Source organism: Castor canadensis, chromosome 12 (assembly GCF_047511655.1).
Source record: "Castor canadensis chromosome 12, mCasCan1.hap1v2, whole genome shotgun sequence".
Lineage (NCBI taxonomy): Eukaryota > Metazoa > Chordata > Mammalia > Rodentia > Castoridae > Castor > Castor canadensis.
In genome coordinates this window covers 23969423-23989129 of record NC_133397.1, presented here as the reverse complement: position 1 = coordinate 23989129, position 19707 = coordinate 23969423, and the positions used below count along the sequence as shown (strand labels likewise).

The window sequence follows — 19707 nt, the reverse complement described above, 5'->3', positions numbered from 1 at the left end:
CTAAATACAGAACGCCATCCCACATCCCTTGGCCAGCACGGCTCTGAGCCTCATAATGGAGGAAGGGGAGGAGGGGGAGGAGGAAGTCCAAGCCCATAATATGTTTTGGGTTCGGCCATGGATGACTGGTGGCTTGGGGTTGCCCAGCCCTAGGAAGCTAGCTAGCCAGGCATTTGCCCAAGTTACTTAAACATTTCCTTTCTTCTGGGGCTTTCTGGGCTGGCCAAAGTGGTGTATGGAAGGCCAGGCTTTGGAGGCAGGTAGGTCCACCTCAAGGCTCTTTGTACAGGCAGAGGACAGTCATCTCCACCATGGTGATAGTTCACAGCATCAGTGAACTGACAGACTGGAGAACAACACGGGACTGGAGCGAATGGTCTGGCCCCAGTCCACACAGCCCACCAGACAGAAGTAGGTCAGCATTGGGGCTCTAGGGACTTCCCAGGCCTCAGGTCCTGGGACATATTTGTGCATCACATTGAGGGGTGGGTATTAGGCTTGCAGGACTCAGAGATGGGTTGGGAGCCATGGGTTGCTGAGCGCTAGCCTGCTATAGCTGGACAGGTGTGGCATTCCCATATAAGTTAAGAGCTACCTCTGAGGAGCTCTCTGTAAGCCAGGGCTTGGTAGCAGAGAGAGGCAAGAACCAAGCACTGGTGCAAGTGACCCTGGTGGGAGTGTGTACAATGTAAGGTAAGAGACCTGGGAGCCAGACTGCTCTCTTTAAATTGAAGTAGAATCCCAGGGGTGGGGGGTCAGCTCAGGAGCCAGGCCTGTGCGCCTGGACTGCAGGACCAGGTCCAGGTTTTCTGAGCTGATTGGGGAGGTGCTGTATTTCACTCTAACTCACCCTTTGTGCAAGGGTGCCCATGTCAAACTCACTCTCTTCACGGAACAAGGAAGCTCTGACCTGGAAGGCCCCCATCAGACCCAGGACTGCCTGCCTTCCCCTGGGACCTTGGAACAGGTTCTTTCCACCTCATCTTGCCCCTGCTCATGATGGGGGTTTCAAGTTTGGGCCAGGCTGCAACTGAGTCCAAGAGGCAGGTGAAAACCCTAAACTAGCAGGCATATTAGGTTTTAGCCTCAATTCTGGGTGCCTGACACTCCATGGGCCTCACCTTACCTCCGTGTGTTAGCATTTGACCAGATGATCTTGATGGCCCCAGATATTTTGACATCAGGTGATCCACTGATAAGTACCAGAGTAAAGGGTGCCTCCCTCCATAAGGCCACCTGTCTGCCTTTTCCATAGACTGGCAGAGGTAGAGCCCTGATCCACAGCAACTTCCAGGAGACAGGTAGAGGGGGTGTTGAGTGAGTCTAAGCCCAGAAATGCATATTAGGGACCATGTGGTCACTTTACTGCATTCCTATTTCCATGTCTATAAAATGGGGGTGAACGTTTTTATCTCTTAGGGTCATCACAAGGCAAGAAATGATGTGGATTAGACGCTCGACCCATGACTAGCCAAGTAGACACTCAGCAAGTGGTCATCCTCAACAACCTCACCATCACCATCTGAGTGCAGCCCTGGTGCCACTTGTTGCTCAGCTAACTCCCTTGTCACTACCTCCCCACTCCTGCCAGTCTGAGCTCATGGGTCCTCCAAGAAGATTAATGTTTTGTTTTCTAAGTTTTCTTTTCTGATCCTGGCTGGGATCTGTCTCAAGAGCCCTTTTTATCTCTCCCACAACTTCCTTGGAACTTAGTTGCTTTTTTACATGGGCCCCTTGGGCAGGCAGGTCTGAAGCCTTGTGGACACATTCTCAGTGTCCAGCAGGTATTCTAGAACATAGCATGGAAGGCTCCACTTGGCCTTGTGTAATGCACTGGTTTACTGAGGCTGGGGGCTGAGATCTTCCCAGAGGAAGCTCAGGGTGACCACAGCGATGTGCTGGGCTCTTGGATGGTGGCCCTGAGGGAGCCAGGCCAACCTCTGACATCTTGAGCTGCCCCACAATCCCCTAGGCTGGCCAGGCGTGACTAGGCTAGAAGTGGGGTGGGCTGAGTATTCCTTAATAACAAAGACAGAGACATCTGCTCCTATCCTCTGTGTGCTCATTAGATCCTGGGCACACCATAGACTTTATCTCCCTGGTCAGTACGCTGGCCTGTTAGCAGGGTACTGTTACATTCCCAGTTATAGACAAAGTAGGTCCAGAGAGGTGACGGGCAGGTAGCCAGCAAGTAGCTGACGGATGACTTAATCTCTATGGCTCTAGACCTGAGCTCATCATTCCAACTGTTTGTGGCCTTCCCTTGAGCCAGGGGGATCTAGGACATCTTCAGACCAAGTCTGGGGTCTCCCAGAAACCCTGGCTGGGAGGAGAGGCCATCTCTACCCTTCTCTGAGGCTCCAAGACTGAAGGAATTTCCTCCACCCTTCTCACCTTTGCATGTCTGTGCAGACCCAGGTTTCTTGTGTTCTCTGAGGGCCCCCAACCAGGCTGACCCTTTTTTTTTTAATTGTTTTATTATTCATATGTGCATACAAGGCTTGGGTCATTTCTCCCCCCTGCCAGGCTGACCCTTGCCAAGTCTCCAGACAGCCTCTTACTCCAGCACCTGAAGCAGGTGGTGAAGTACAGGAGAGCTAAGGCTTGCCCCACTTTGCTGTGTCCTCCCAGCACATGGCCTGAACATCAGCCCTTTGGCTTACCTGGCCCTGTGCTGTGCCCACTGGTCTCAGTGCTTAAGGGGCTGTCTTCCCACTGCTTCTCACTTCCATCTCTTCCTGTTTATTCTTTCCCTATACCCTGCTCCAGTTCTCCCCCACTCCCCCAAGGTGTGGTGTGATACCTTCAGAATTTGCTAGCCTCTACCCTTTACCAGCTGACTTTCCCACCACCATACTGACAAACCTTTCTTAACATCAGTTTTGTCCTGATCTCCTCTGTTCACCAGCCTCAGGTGAACCCCTCCTGCCCCCAAACAGTTGGTCCCCTCAGCTTGCCTGCAATGGCCTTCATCAGTCAACCATTTGAACAGACTGCCTCCCTTCTTACCTGGAAGATCCTCCAGGAGGGTGTGACCAGCATGAGCGCCATAATAAGGCAGATGAAGACTTTTTTTCTGGGGGGAGGGTGGCTCTGTTGATGCTTAAGGGCCTGGATATGGAGAGGGAAGGGAGGAGTAGAAAGGGATGAGAAGCAACTTGTACAAGACCTAAAAGGCAATAGTAATATTTTGAGTAGTCAATCTCTGAATCTTCAGGTTCTGCATCCATGAATTCAACCAACTGCAGACTGAAAACATTCAGAAAAAAAAAATCAAAAACCCTTGCATCTGTATATGCTCAGTGTACAAATTATCTTCTTGTCATTATTCCTTAAGCAATATAGTAACATAATTACATACATAGCGTTTACTTTGTAATGGATGTTACAAGTAATCTGGATACAGTTTAAAGTATATGATGGCATATTCATGAGTTATATGCAAATTCTATTGTATTTTATATAAAGGACTTGAGCAACTGTAGATTTAGTAGGGAAGGTCCTAGAACCAGACCCTGTGGACACTAAGGGATGCTATACTTACCATGTGTCAGACACTAAGCACTGTACATGTCCTGACTCACTGAGCCCTTCTGCCAACCCCATGAGGTTGTGGAGTCCCATTTTCTGCAGAGGAGGAAATGGAGGTCAAGTGGCTTGCTCAAGTTCATGCACCTAGTACATAAGTGGTGGAGCCAGGATTTGACTCAGGCAGGCTGGCTCCAGAACCCAAGGGCCTCAACTCTGATAACAAGCCAATTAGCCCAAGGCTTGTTTTGCTTGTAGCTGGGATCCAGTCTGGAGTTAGTTTTGTAATGGGGTTGGTCAGTGGGCGAGGCTGGGGACCACTGGGCCTCAGTGGCTGGGGCAAGAGCAGTTGAGGCAGGCGCCCCAGGGGCAGCCTGGGTGTTGATGCTGGAGGGAGAGAGGAGAGACTGCAGGTAGTTGTCTGGGTTGTGCAATCCACAGCCCACGCATGTGAAGAGCCACCCGTGTGGAGTCAGGATGAAGAGTCCTCCTCCATCTGGCATGTGCTCAAGTCAGAGAGGGCGCACTCAGGCAGAGGGGGACAAGAGTCCTCTGAAGTCCTACTGCGCACGTGCATGTGTATGTGCGTGTGCACGCGTATATGTGTAAGTGTGCTGGTAAAGGTCTGAGCCCTTGAGATGTCTTCCCCGAGGCTCCCTGGGCGTATGTGGCTAACCCTTGCCAGACCTCAGTCATGACACTGGTTCCCAACTGGCCTATGTAATCAGTTCCAAACTCTCCCCAAGTCTGCTTGAATTTATATTCCTCACCACACTCTCCAAGGTTGACCCTGGGTAAGTGCCACACTTATTCTGCACACTGCTTACTCAAATGAATTTTGGTTTTCCTAGGAGTTTCTCCAATGCCTTCCTTTAGCTCTCTGTAGGGGTGGCCCGTCTCAGTTCTCTGAAGGGTTAGAGGACCAAGAAGGTGGCAGATGTGAACTACCTGGAACAAAGCCTGGAATATCACATGCATGATGCTCGAGAGAAGGCAGTTGTCACTAACAACAGCCACCCACCTGCCACCTGATTCTAGATGGCACCTGGCACTTTCCTCACCTCTACTCCTCACCTGCACAAACAGCCAAAGGTCACTGGAGGCTGGTGAGTTCCATTTGGGGGCAAAAGTGAGAGCATGGAGTTGAAAGGGACTGGTTTTCTTGGGTGGCTCCTAAGGTTGCTCAAAGGGCATGTTCCAAAGAATCTTGGGAATGAGACTTCTGTGGAGGGACCTGTTCCACCGGGGCAGAAGACGGGAGTGGTGGGCTGTCTTGGAGGAACAGGAGCATATGCCACATTTCCACACGTCATTCTGCTCACCCCAAGGTATAGCACAGGCAGCTGGCCCGGGGCAGGGAGGGTCACGCTGGACAGTCTTTGGTTGCTTCTGGGGCTACTTTTATTGTCATGATTATCATGACTTATCATGACCCCAAGCATGACCTCTCGAGGCTTGTAAAATGTGGTTCTTCCAAAGGGATCAAGAGAATAGCACAGGGTAAATTCCATAACCCTAGTAAAGGAAAACATGTCTTCAGGCCTCCTGGAGTTATCTCATATTTATCCTGGAATCAGTTCACGGACCTCACACTGTGTTTGGTAGTAGCTTGGTAACTTTCCTTAATAATTGTAACAACTATTTTCATCTTGTTTTGTTCAGATAGTAAGCCATTATTTCAGTCAGATGTGTTTTGTACTTTAACCTGCAAATATAGTATAAACTTTGAAGTCATTTTTTTTTTTCGACTGTTGGCTGGCCCAGGCTCAACTATCTGAGAATAAGCTGGCATTTTTACAATATTTATGTAGCCACATAAATATCCTATCCACATATACAAAGACTGTCTCAAAATACCTTTAAAATTTTTTTTTAATTTTTATTTCATCTTGCCATGCTGAGGATTGAACCCAGGGTCTTGTACATGCTACCCTCAGCTCTACCACTGAGTTACATCTGCAGCTCCAAGTACCTTTGAGTTGGCAAGTCTGGCAATGGAGCCAGTGGAGCTGGGCCTGACTCCAGCTTCATGTGATATTGGCCAGGCCCTTCCACTCCAGGCCCTCCCTTCACATGGGAAATGGCAAAAATGAGTAGTGATGAGTCGCTTAAGGATGGGGACACATCTGAGACACACATTGTTGGATGAGTTCGTGGTTGTGTGAACATCACAGAGTGAGTCCACGAACTAAGATGGGTACAACATCATAGGCGGTATAATCACGTGGAACCCCCACCACAAACGTTATCTGCCATGACTGTATGTGAACGTTGTACACAGGGGCTTGGACACAGTAGATGTTCACTGAATCTCCTGCACTGGGGGAAGCTGGATTGTGAAGCAAAATGAAACAGGGACCCGGACCAAATTCTTGTGTTATAAGGAATAGAAAAGAGAGACAAGGAGGGAGGGAGGGAAAGGAGGGGAAGAGGTAAGAAGAGAAAGTAGAATGGGTGAATGAGTAATATACTGGCTTCATGTCTTTGGGTAAATTATTTAACTTTGAGTGTTTTAAGTTAAGAATGGGGGGGATAAACACCTACCTCAGTTACTTGTTTTGAGGATAAATGTGCCTAGGATTAAAAAAGACAATGTGCCTATTAGCCTCCTATTTCTAGTTGGCGTTTAAGTTTTATTCTACCAGCACCATACGTAAGTGCTACAGATACATAAATGAAAGGTGATAGTTCTGTAAAAGAACGACCATTTGTAAAAGAATTAATGAATTAATTATGCTACTCATAGAGTTAGATGGCATCTTACCCTTAAATGATGTTTCTAACCTTAGCGTCAAAAACTGTGGGAAGGGCCTGTCCCAGGAACTTGGGCAGGTTCTGGTGCTTGTTCTATTTATACGCCCACTCAAGAGGCAAACCCAGTGTGGTCACTGCTCTGGCAAGGCTGTGACTCCACAACAAGAGTCTGTAGCCATCAGGAACCGAAACTGAGTCAGAGGCAAAAGTGAACTGCACTGCTCTGATTTTCTTATTGTGGGAAAGCAGGGGCTGGGAGAAGAAGCAGGTCACTGGGTCGTGCTTCTTCAGCAAGGCCCAGAAGTCCTGCTGAGTTAAAGCAAGACCAGTGTATGGGGTGGGGGTGGCGGGGGAGAGGAGGGGGACTCCCACAAGTGCATCTCATCTCTCATTTGTTAGAACTCAGGATGACTCATCATTTTTTGTCTTCCTGTTAATCCAGACAGGGTCACTCTTCCAAAGGCCACATTCATTGGCAGGATTTTTTAACAGGGGCATTCTGACTTTAGAGAAAAAAGCCAAAGTCAACACCAGAGAATCCTTTCTCTGGTCTGCAGGAATCATTGCCACTGTTTATTGAATGCTACTGTGTGCCAGGCACTAGGGTGCTTTACAGCCTGTTCTCACTTAATTCTCCCAATCCTCAGAGACCGGCACTTATTCCCATTTTACAGATGAAGATAACAAAATGCAAGATTAAGCAAAGACACAGGCTGCGTTTGGTTCCCCCAGCAGATTTCTCACCACTGCCCACCCTTCCCAACTCTGCATTCAGTGACCTCACATTGGTGGCTTGAAATTGGTCATGGTGGGGCTACTTATGCCATGGAAACTGCCAAGCAGTCAGGGTCCCCCCCTTCTTTTTTTTAAACCAGAGAAGATCTGGTTGTTAGATATTTACCAACTACTAAGTGGGCAGACCCAGGATTCAAATATGAGGCTCTCATCCTGAGGCTCACACCCTTTCCAGTTTATGTCCCAGAATAATGGCCTCCATCTATGTTGTGCTATGGGAAGCCATGCTGCTAGAAGATGGGCGAACACTGGGTAACCAGGGTCTCCTATACCCCTCCCACAGGGGATGCCCAATCACATACAAGAATTATTAGCAAACACATCTGAGTCCCCTCTCCTTGCCTGTGCTGAGCTGAAGATTTGACTTAAATTAGAAGGGCTGAGTAAGCTGGAGACAGGATTTATGAGGTAGCAATGTGCCTCCTTCTATGGCACTTCTCATCTTGAAAGCATTTTATAGCCATTTACTAATTAGTCCTGGGCTGCACTCTGTTCAGGTACAAGGCTTGATGACAGGCGAAGCCAGCAAGAAGTATTTAAAAATATGCAGGGGACCCTCATCCATTGCCAAGTACCACTGGCTTCTGTTACTGGGATAAAGTCACAAAACCCTGGTGTTTAAAACCCTGGCATCTGAAATAGAAAGTAGCTACTATCCCTTTTTGTTGTTTAGTTCTCCCTAAGAAAACTGCCCAAACCCTCTGCCTGAATGAATGCTTATTTTAAAATTACATACTCTCCCTCCCCATAAACTTCTATACAGCACATCACTCCTCACTGGGGAAGAAATATAAGCCCCGCTGTGTTCACTGGAACCATGGATGAATGTGACAGGTGGTGCCAAATTGGGAGCCAGGAATCTGGGCTCAGTCCTGATGCTGCCACTGCCTGGCTGGTGATTGTGGGTTGTTCATTTAAACTTTTTGATTCTGTTTCCTCATCTGGAGGATAGGACTGACCCTAGTCACCCACTGACATTACAGGTCTGCTGTAAAGACACTCCGTGCCTGTGTCTGTGCTAGCATCTCATGGATAGACTGTGCCTGCTTCACTGATGTGAGAGGGTAGCATTAATTATCTGGCCAGCTTGCGTATGTGTGGACCCCTGGAGGTTGGCAGGGCACAGCTCACATGGCCTGCTACTGGCTGCTGCCATTGCTGTGTGGCTATTTGAAATGCTGAGGGTCAAGTTCACTGACCACACCCATTCCACACTGCCAGCTATCATCTGATAGAACCAGAACTGGACATGTCTGCCAAGTCTGAAGCAAGCCCTGGCTCCATTAGCTCTCGACTTGGCGGGCAACAGAGCCCAGTGCAGGTTTCTCCATGGCCAGAGCAATCGTAAGGGACCATTCCATGGAGCCTTAGAGGAAGGCCTCAGAGCCTGGCACAAAGCTGCCCTGAGCACCTTTCTGTGGGCAGCCAGTTGGGCACAGTCAGAACAGACTGCAGTGTGAATCACCTGGGAGAGGTTCACTAAAATCCTGGTGCCTACACTTCAGTTCATGTGACCTTGGTGCAATAGGTCTGCAGTGGGAAGCAGTGCAGGAGTTTCTAAAAAGCTCTGTGGAGGATTCTGGTGAGCCAAGTCCATGATCAAAGCTAGCCCAACTCCTTGTATTACAGAGAGGAAAAGACTTGAGCCACACAGCTGGTAGATGGCAGAGCAGGAATGTGGACATAGGATACAGGACTGCTCTGTGTCCTGGAAATAGCCAAGACTTTGGAGTAGGGGCAAAGCGGCTTCCCAGCTGGCAGCCCAGTAGGGAGGTCTGACCCAGTGCTTTTCTGGCCCGAGAACATTCCTGGTGCTGGGGACACAGTGGGGAAATCAGATACAAGTGTGTGGACTCTCACTGGTGCCACAAGGCCTAGAGTCCATTCTCTTTTGGGTTCACGTGGTAAAACTGGGCTCTAGAGCCATCAGGGGACTGAGGAAATAAGTGAGAGGCCCAGCTAAACCTGTGCATGTCCTGCAGAGCGGCCACCACTTCATATGGAAGGGAAGGCTGTAGGTGGAGAGAGAGCCTGGCAGGTCAGGTCCAGTTGCTTCTCTCCCCTCTAAGGGCAGGTCCTTCTCTGGGGTGAAAGTCCCTTTAGGATAGAGCCATACTGAAACAAATTGCGCAGCCCATAAAGCAGTCAAGCTGACTGTATCCCACTTGGTGCAACCTGAGGGGAAGCTGCAGGCTGGTACAAACACCCAGGTTTGCTCCTCATTTTCTATGACAGTTTCTGGTGCCTTTGGGACTGGGTTCACCCTTCTGTACACTGATGGGAGTGGTAAGGGATGGGGTAGAAATGTGATAGCTTCTGAGGCCCCTTCCAGCCCTGATGTAAGTCTAGGAAAAAATGGAGCTTGTTCAGAGATCTTCTCCATTTCTGATCCTAGCTGGCTGCAGAGCTGCCAGGCCTGAGGCCAGATATTAGATACAGGCCAGTGATAACCCATGACCCTCAACCTTTGTTTTCCAGGTGTGATTTGCACAGTGCTACAAAAGCCCAAAGAGCTCCGAAGATGAACCTAGGGAGGGGGTGGGCAGAGATGGAAGGGCGATCAGGACAATCAGCAAACTCTAATGACTGCCCATGTGGGCTGTGGGCTGTGGACTGTGCACAGGGGCTCCACACAGGACCAGGATGTTGGGGAGAGGGAGAGGGGAGGTGTCCTAGAAACCATCAATTCCTAAGCACTAGCCTTGGGCCTGGCTGGGTGGCAGAATCTTGCAAGATCAGATTCTTTCAGGCACCTCCTTTTCTAGGAGGACTGCCCTAAATGGAAATGTTGGGGTGTAACACACACACACACACACACACACACACACACACACACACACACGGAAAAAAGAAGGCCAAGGGGTGTTAAAACTTAAAGGAAGTCTCAAAGACAAAGAAAGACTTGGAAGAAGGGTGTGTGCATTTATGACATCTTTCTTTCCCTGGAAAATTACTGCATTCTGATTTGTGAATTTATTTCTTCCAGCTAAGAAATATAATGAAGGAAAGAAAGGGAGCAACCAGTAGTGAGGGGGCGCTAGGATTCAGCTCAAGTTTGGGCTCCAGCACAGTGGGGCTATCTGAAGTGTGCAGAGCTGCTGTGTGAGCAAAACACTGCCATGAAGACATTCCATCCAAGTGGCTTCCAGGAAGTGGTCCTGTGTGCTGACATGCATGGGGACCCAGCAGTCTGGCTGGCCGCCTCTCAACACTGGTGTTTCCTAGAGCTTTCCATTGGCAAATGCAGCCTCCTGGAACTGAGGGACAAAGGTTTTGAAATAAGCCCTGGTGGGAAAGAGGGGAGAAAAAATTGTGGTTAGCACAAACAACTTGGAAAAAAGTGCAACTCTGAGCTTTCAACCTAACTCAGAACAGTTGTTATTTATTGTTCATGCATCTTGGGTTGGATTTTCCTCCTCTGCTGATGCAAAGCCCTCTGGATTTTTCCAAGGGAGGAACATGCAGTTCGCCACTGCACTATCTCTCAGGGATATTTAAAAGACCTGTAGCAGACCTTCCTGGCTGCCAATTCCATTAGGCATCAGTACGCAGATTCTGCTGCCCTTCCTAGCACAAAGACAGGGCCTAATCCAAGCTATAAAACGCAGTGACCATTTTGACCACCTATTATTTCAGTGATCTGAAGTGCCAGCAGGGTGGCATTTTCCCTCGTTTGGACTTTTAATTTCATAAACAGAAAGAGGGTCTAATAAGAATTCCTAAGTGAGTTATGGTCTGCATTTATCTCCACACACATACGCAGTCTGGCCTACTGGAAAGAAAGCCAGGCTGGGTATCAAGACAACCTTCCCCAAAGATGTGGTAGGATCTGGGCAGACCACACGGTCTTTCGGACACCCGCACTTCTAATCTGTAGAAGTGGGTTTACATTCCACGCCAGGACACCAGAGTGAGTGCACTCTGTGCTAGGTACTGTTTGAGGTGATGAGACAACCCACATACTGCTTCTGCCACCTGGGAGATCTCGGCTTACAGGAGGTGGCAGACACAGAAGCACCACACACAGGCATGAGAGCAACTCTGGAGGCACTGTGGACCCATGTGGGCCGTCAGTGAAGGGCAGGGGCGGGCATTCTGGGCAGAGGACACAGAAGGAACAGAGGTTTGCTGGGAAAGAGGGAGCTGCAGAGGTGGGGGTTGGGCCCCTGGTCATCCAGCCCTGCCTTCCAATCCTTCCACTAACTCCCATATAATCAGTCACCCTTGTGTGTCCAGAGGCAGCTCACCCAGTAATCTTGCCTTCCCAGAACACTGATAAGAACTAAGAAGGGCTACCAGGAAGGACTGTCAGTCTCAGCACCACATAGTCTATTTTATTTAGAATAGGGTTCTAATAAGCCTGGTTCCCAGGCTCTGGCTCTCAGTAGATTAGCACACCAAATTAGGCATAGAGGAGCTAACCGAAAGGCAGGAAGCAGATCTGACTAAACATCAAGAAGCAACAAGGCACAACCTTCCAGCAAAAAAGAACAGAAAACTGCTCAGGAATCACAGCTCAAACAAGGATCCTGTGGTGTAGGGCAGAGTCCCTCACAACTCTGTTCCCCTGGGGGTATCTCTAGACCTGAGCAAATGACACCTAACTGTCCTCCCCTACAAGTCAACTGAAATTCTTGCCAAGAGCCCAAGCCTCCACGTAGCCTCTCTGCAGCATTTAAACGTTGGCTGCTCTCTCTGGATGCTCTTTCCCTGTAAATTTCTGTGACGTTAAATATCACAGATCTCCTGTCTCTCTCTTCCCTCTCTCCTCCCAGATGCTACCTTTCCTTGGGCTTGTCCTTTCCTGCTGCTCATTTCCCTCATGCAGAGCAAGGTCAAGGTCATAGTTACTTGCAGATTTTCATCACTTTCAGCAGAGCACACTCCAGCCTGGTTTCTGGCCCTTCGTCCTCTCCCAACTTTCAGTTCCAAGGTCCCAACCACTGTGGACATTCCAGGACCACAGAGGACCTGGAAGTCACTCTGGTCTGTTGCCTTTCCAGCCAGTTTCCATGGCTCGCTATAAACCTGCGTGTTGAATTCACTCTCAAGATTCTCCCCTCATGTGTCCCCCATGGTGACACCCTTTATCCTTGGTGACACCCTTGCTACCCGTCTATAGAACTGTCTCGGAAGCTCACCTCCCTGGGACCCAGGTCTGCCTTGTCTTTCTTCTGCAGTTGGATGACTCCCTTGGAGTATAGTTTAGATAACCACTCTGACCAAGACCTTATGCTCCCCAAACTCTCAGCCTGGCTCCCAGAGACTCCAATTCATTTAAACAAAATTTACTCTTTTCTTCTATTATGTTTTTAAAGATACATAGCCTTTGAAAAGTTAAGAAAGTGAAGAATCCTCTCCCTAGAAAAAGGGCAGGTGGGACTCCCTGTCCTACAATGCACATATGGTATGCAAGTGGAGGATGTCAGGGGCCCCTGAAGCCCATCCGTGGTCCAGGCTATGAGCCCCAGTCTACATACCTGGCCCCATGTGATCACCTGCCCCACCTTCCTGGTGCCTTTTCCACCTCTGCACTATGCCCACCTTCAGGCCAGATGCCCTGCTCTCTAAGTCTTCCCTGGCTACCAAACAGCTCCCTCCTGCACGCAGACATTCTTTGTGAGTCTTCCAGGGCAATGGCCCCCATGTGCACACATCCTGTCTGCCAGGCTACACTGCTGGGCCCTGGAAGATGGGCGTGTGTCCTCCTGTCAGTGAGCTGGCCTGGCTGAGCATGCTGTCCATAGAAAGTACTTGGTGAGGTCATGGCTTTAATTAATGTAGCTTGTGATAGCCACCAGTTTGCAAGGAGCAGTGAAAGCACATCCATTATACACTTTAAGAAGGCAGGAGAGAGAACAGCCCCTAAAAGCCCCAAAATGCAATATTTAGGTAGAGCTGAAGAAAAAGAGTCCATTCTTAAATTTCAACCTGTGCCAACAATAGTGAGGAAGACAAAGCACCCTCCTCCATCCACTCCTGATAAGCCCAGTGTCAGTCAAGCTGTCACCTTCACTTAGGACCTCAAAGCCCTTGGCGGTGATCACACTAGGCCACAATCCTCCTTAATGCACTGAGGGGAGGAGGGAAGGCATGGCTGCGATGTAGAAGGAATCCTGAACATATATGGGCTGGGTGGGCCAAGAATTGCACTGGGCTCTAGTCCCCTGTGGTGAGTGGGGGTGATACTGCCATGTGACAATGTATGGCAACTGTTGGCTACTGCCCAGACATGGGGGACATTTATTTCTTATGTGTTTCAGTGGTTGCTATTTTCCCAGCAGTCACTGTGAGAGCCTAGTGGCCCTTCTGAGGGTCAGAGGTCGAGAGTAAAGCTTTTGCTTTGCAGTTCAAGGGCACTGTGGAGTGGGGCCTTCCTGGACAATTGAGGGCCCTGGGGAGAAGCTGCAGTTAATCTACACCAGGGCCACAACGTGCCTGGTGAGTGAATGGTACTGGCTGCCATCTCCCAGCGGAGTCCTCTACAACCCCTCGTAGGCCTGAGTACCAAGGGCCCTGCTAGTCTACCAGCTCAGCTTTTTTCTCAGACGCTTCCAGGGGAAAGGGTCTGCCAGCTCCTTACACAAAAAGGTCCTTAGCAAGAGGGAGCAGGTTTGAGAGGCATCTCTTTCCTTTCCAGAAAGTTCTAAAGTTTCCTGTGTGTCCCGGGCTTTCCCTGCTAGGGCAAACTGTGTGCCGCCAAGAGGAAGCGTGGCCAGGGCTATTTAAGGCACCATGCTACCAGCTGTTTGCAGCGGGCGCTTCTCAGCTTGGATCCTCATTAAGTCAGTTAAAGGAGGAGGAGGGGGAGGAGGAAGGGGAAAATGACAACTGGCTCCCACCCATTTATAGATGTTTTTTAAGCAACTGTTTTCATTTATTTCACTTTTTATCGGAGAAAATGGAGAGCTGCCCAGGGTACAGCTTGCTAATGGCACTAGTTATCTGTCATCTTTAAAACAAAAAAGTCTGTGACCCAAAGGCAAAGTGTACAGTAAGCTTCCGAAGTGTGTGCTGTGGTGGGGAAAGCTCCTTGTCTCCCCATAAGTTGGCCGGGGGTGGGGGGTGCTCCAGGAGCCAGAGGCCTGGAGTAAGCCAAGCCCTGAATTTTACTCACACTGGAAAGCAATCTATTTTTAGATCAAATTAGAGCTCGCTGTGCCTTAGGTCATAATAAGGTTCCAACCCTCTTCTCTGATCTCAGCTTCTTTGCTCAGGGTTTCAGAAAATCACGACCCAGTCTAATCTCAGAGTCTCAGTAAGAAGAACAAGACTTGGAGAATGGACCCTGGGCTGAGACCAACTCAGTTCTGCACAGACAGAGCAGCAGGGGAGACAGCCCAGGCTTCCCAGCCCAGGCATGGGGAGGAGAGCAGAGCCCCTGGGCCAGGAGTCAGGAGCTGCTGTGCTCAATGACTCTACTTTTCTTAGCCCTGGGCTCAAGGCCAATCTTCCTCTCTGAGCTCCAGGTTCCCTCATTTACCAGCTGAGAGCTGAGTCTGATGATCACCAAGCCCTGTGGCTGCAGTATGTGGAAGACAGGTAGGGCAGTGTAGGCTCTGGGGCCAGCCAGACCTGAGTTCCAGGCCTGGTCACACTCCTTACTAGCTGGATCCCTAGGGTGAGTGACTTTAGTTTCTTCATCGCTACAGTGGGAAGAATTGTGCCTACCTTAAAAAGGTTCTTGTGTAAATTTAATGAGATAGTCCAAGTAAGCACTTGCCATGGTACCTGGCATAATAGATGCTCCATAGATGCCAACTGTTACCATGGGGACCAAGCTGGGACTAAAGGAGGAGGAGGAGGTTTGGAGTCTATGGAAAGGGCTACAAGCATGTGTGACTGCTGAGGAGAAAAGCCCTGTGTGGAGAGAGGGGTCCTAGGACCTTGCCCTTCTTTCTTGCTCTTTGGATTGGGATCTTCTTTCCCACTGGCAGCTGGCGATACAGAGCTGGCCACTCTCAGGGCTAGACACTCAGCCAAAGTCATTAGGATATTGTGCATCTTTTGAAAGACCTCTAAGGGTAACCTCTGCAAGCCAGAAGCACCTCCAGGTTCTCAATTGTCTTCTGCCCAAACCTGCTGGGCATGCAGCTTGGGTGTGGGTGTGGTATTGGTCAAAGGCTTGGTCAGGGAGGAGGTAGCAGCTGTTGGCCACAGGGGTGTTGAAGAGTCACATGGCTTTGGCGGCCCAAGACACGGGCATTGTTAGTTGGCTTGCTCAGACAGACCTTTTTATTTTGCAAAAGCCTAAACAATTGCCTTCTTCCACAACAGGACTCGAATTCTGGAATTCAAAAATGCTTTTCTTTGGGCAATTATAAGATGAGACATATGACGTCTGCTAGAGCCAGGCCAACGTGGCGTTGGGGTGGGGTGGGAGAAGTGGTTCAGGGACACGACCCTCACTGACAGGAAATCAAGAACACAAAAATCAAATCAGAGGTCATTTTTGCAAATAGAGGCAAGCTCCAAACATCCAAGTCTCATTGCTTTTTTTTTCAGTTTTATTCTGCAGCTGTGACTTCAACTGGTACATGTTTTTAATCAGTCATTTGAAAACCGATTGTGGTATGAAAATCAAAGCAGTCCTGTAACTAGTGTAAGACAAGTCCTCCTAATCATGCCTCGTGGTTGTGCCTTGTTCTCATTGTCTTGAACCACCACTGTAATTACTGACTCACTCCGGGTCCTCGCCTCATGTCAAAGGGCCATGCTTATAATAGGATCTTTACAAAGAGACCTGGTTCCATTTCAATGCCGTCCACTCCAAAGCCTCCAAAGCCCATGTGACAACTGTCTATCCAATTCTGGGGGCCTTTGGTGAGCCAGTGACTGGATTGATGGGCACTTGTTCTGTGGTTGTGCCCCAGGCATTGGCATTCTGGTTCTCTGGTGTGGGATTTGGAAACAAACAAGTGGTTGTAACGGTTCATGTACAGTCTTGCTACATGTGCCAACCCTTGAGTGGAGCCTGGTTGTTTTCAGGGGTCCAAGCTTGTAAAACAAGGCATTAACACACTGGAGATGCAAAGGTTTGATATCACTGGGGGACCTATTCTCACATGCTTGTGGCTTCAGGCAGAGGCCCTTGCCATCAGCTGGACTCAATTTCCCCTCCACTTGATTCCATGGCACATTGGGCACCAGTCTTGGTATGACTTGGTTTGAGATGTTTAGGTTCATGTCCTTACCTCCTTGCCCATGAGGCCTGTAGTCTCGAATGCTGTTCTAGAATTTAGGGATCCATTTGTAGATACTGAAGTATTGGGATCAAGTCTGGTTACTGTCAAATCACAGGGTATTTTCTTTTTTTGGGGGGGGGACAGTACTGGAGTTTGAACTTAGGGTCTGGAGCTTGCTAGGCAGGTGCTCTATCAGTTAAGTCACACTCCTAGCCTATCACAGGGTATTTTAACATACTAAAGTTAACAAAATTACCTAGTTTTCTCCTTCTGAGGCCCTCTAAGGAGAATTCCTGGAGCTTGGTCAGTTCCTTTGGGGCTGTTGCAACTTTTGGCTAGTTTCTGCAACTGCAGGGGCCAGGGCTTACTCCCTGGGGCTGTAGGCATCTCTGCTCCCTTGGCAGCCCCTGGTACAGCATATGAGAAGCGGGAGGAGGAGAGTGTCGGGTCAGCTGGCTAAATGACAGGGAGGGACAGGGTGTCCTAATGAGCTCAAGCCTCCCTGGATGCAAGGCTGGCTTGTTCCTCTAGGCTTCCATCTCTGTGCGCACTCATCTACCACATGCCACCCATCTTCCCATGCCTGACTATAAGCTCCTTGAAGGAAGACCGCTGTTCAGACACACCCATCTTTGTACTCCCAGCTTCACATACAGTGAACTCAACATAGATTTCTACACTTACAAATATAAATGTTTGGCTTATATGAAGATGTACTTTAGAACGATAGAATCTTCTAACAGAAGAATACTCCAGAGTCATATGGTCAATCATTCCAGGGAAGGGAGAACTGAGGACTGAAGAGGTTGTAGTGGTCCCCCTAATATGGAGTGTAATAATAACAGCAAAGGTAGTCCTTCTTTGTGAGCCCCTCAAGGGTTAAATTTGGGGCTGAACCATCCTCAGTGTCCCTGGTGCCCACCTTCCTTGGATCCACTGCAGAGCAATGTCAACCTGATACATAAATGAATGAATGCCTGCCCCTGTGGCCCCAGAGCTGGTAGGCAGAGAGTGAGCCCATCTCTGTCTCCTTCCTTTCTAGCTGGTGCTGCTTCCACCGTAACTGGCTTGATGAGAGGCTGGGATGGCAGTGTGGCCATCTCACACAGTGTGGGTCACCAAGAAGGGCTGGAATGACAGGGCACACTTGGCTGGGCTGGGGCTGGGGCTGAGGCCAGGCAGTGGCCGCAGGGGCTAATGAATGCGGTGCTTACTAGACCCTGGGAAACCAGAGCAGGGCCCAGTTCTGTGCTCATCTGGTCTCCCCATTTGTACCTGCCTGGTATGCCCTGATTGCTCTGCTCAAGGCTGCATGAGCAGGAGCTCAGCATGGGCCAAGATGTAATGATGGCCACATGAACACCTGGAGAGTGCAGGGATCTTGCCACAAGGAGAGCTACTCATCAGTTCACCTGCTGGGAAGAAGTGGCTGCCTGTCTGATGGCTGGTGAGTCACCACCATCCAGATCACCCTCCATATCTTAGTCAGCAACAAGGGAAAAACCAAAGGATGGCCCTCAGAGAGGAAGTGCTCAGAGTACCACAGAGCTTATTGCAGAATGTGGGGTTCAGGCCCCAAGTCACACTCCAGCTAGGGCTGTGCCTCTAGACTTCTGCTCAGCATTGCCAGGGACCAGCCTTGACCCACAGTCTAGTCCTAGTCCCAAAGGACCGAGACAACACTTAGCATATCAACTCTTTGGGCCATAAAATGATCTCCAGAGCGTTTCTAGGTTTCTGATGGGTTGTTTGCTTGATGGTAAATTTGTCTTTTCCCTTTGTACCTCAGCATCCAGGAGATGCAGCTTATGTCCTCCCCAGCTTCTCCGGGGCCCTTGTTGGCTTTTGGGCACAGTTTTTGGCTATCCTAGTGCTTTGGGTCTTTGTCCTCTTGACTAGGTGCTCAAGGGTGACCCTCAAAGATCTGGGAGAAGCAGCAGCAGCAAAATAGCCACGGTTCCTCCCCTTTTCACTTTCAATCCTTGGCTCTGCAGCTGAACTAATATCCCCAGAAGCCTGGTCCTCTGGGCTTCATGTGAAATAGCAGCAATTCCCAAAGAAGTAGTTGTTCTTCTTTTGGAAGAATAGAAGGCCAGGTGGGGCTAGAACTCTTGGCAGGTGGAGGACCTGCTCAATTCATGAGAGGTACACTTGAGAAGCTGGGGAGGAAATAGAGGAAGATGCTCACCTGCTCGGTGGTCCACAGAGCACCAACCTAGAGCCCTGTACATGCCGTCTCTCCACATGCTGTGAACAGGTAGCTCTGCGGCCCCAGGTGCCAGTTAGACAGAGGGAGGGAAGGACAGGAAGGGTTTACACATGATATGGGGAAATGATGTCCACACGTGGTGTAAAGCAGGCTTGTTCAAACAGTGGGCTGCAATCCATTAGTGGGTTGTGAAATCCATTTAGTGAGTCTTGACCAGCATTAAAATAAAGTGAAATAAAATCAGAGTGCATTGGATGTGGCAAGGGGAAATATTGTTTTGTGAAACTTTTGTTTCAGTTATATATACTGAATTAGGTTGTAAAGTAAATATCTTGCTGTGGATTGTGGTTTAAAAAAAAAGTCTGGAAGCCACAGTACAAGGGAAGGGAGGTATCTTCTATAGGCTAGACATTTTATCTTCATTCACACTGCTTTACATTTACTCCTCTAACAAGTCCACTACCAAGTCACTGTCTCTGTTTTTACCAGTGAGAAATCTGATCCAGAGATGCCAAGCGACTTTTCTAAGATCACACAGCTAACAGGGAGCAATGCTATTTATGAGTTCAGAGCTCCTTGACTCCAAAGAGCACATTCTTTCCATCCTGCTACAATTTCCAGTGGAAAGAGTGCTAGTAGTTGAGTTGGGAAACTTGGGCTCCATCCCTGGCTCTGCCATATGAATCATTCCTCCATTTTCTTATCTGCTCAAGGGAGTAAGATGGATGATTTGTAAAACATCACAAATATCATTTTAGCTGAATTTCACTTTCCTTCACTAAAACTCAACTAGAATTCCCAATAGCCCAACAATGAATTTTAAGAGCTACCTACTGCCAGCCCCCATTACACCAGCATTTGTTCTATGACACCCTAAATGGACCTCCCTCTGGTAGTTTGTATGTCTAAAGCTGTTGACTGGTTTGTCCGCATCTAGAGGTCTGCATGGAGTAGCTTCTTCTCAGTAGAATTATGATTGTGGTAACAAGGGACAAAAGGGATGAACTTGGCCTGCCTCTCACTTGACCTTTCTGATTCTTGGGAGTACTAGTGTCCCTTACTGAAAACTGAGGCTACTCAAAGTCTCCAGAAGGAAGGAAAGAAAGTACGAGAAGGGCACATGCAGTCCATGCAGTTGACATGGGGACATAAATGTTCTCTAAATAATGAGTTCCCAGAAGAGTAACGGGTACCCAGAAGGTTCCTTTAATGTAGACAGCATCTGGCATCTTAAAA

General features: G+C 49.0%; 1 protein-coding gene across 3 annotated transcripts in view; it reads right to left on the bottom strand.

Moving 5' to 3' along the window:
- Positions 1-9986: 9986 nt before the first annotated feature.
- Babam2 (BRISC and BRCA1 A complex member 2) overlaps positions 9987-19707 on the bottom strand; it is a 372389-nt gene continuing 362668 nt past the window's right edge. For all 3 annotated transcript variants that reach the window (XM_020154590.2, XM_074049402.1, XM_074049403.1), the window contains one exon: positions 9987-10362. In XM_020154590.2, coding sequence (XP_020010179.1) covers positions 10299-10362 — 64 coding nt within the window. In that variant the 3' untranslated portion in view covers positions 9987-10298. The remainder of the gene's footprint in view (positions 10363-19707) is intronic.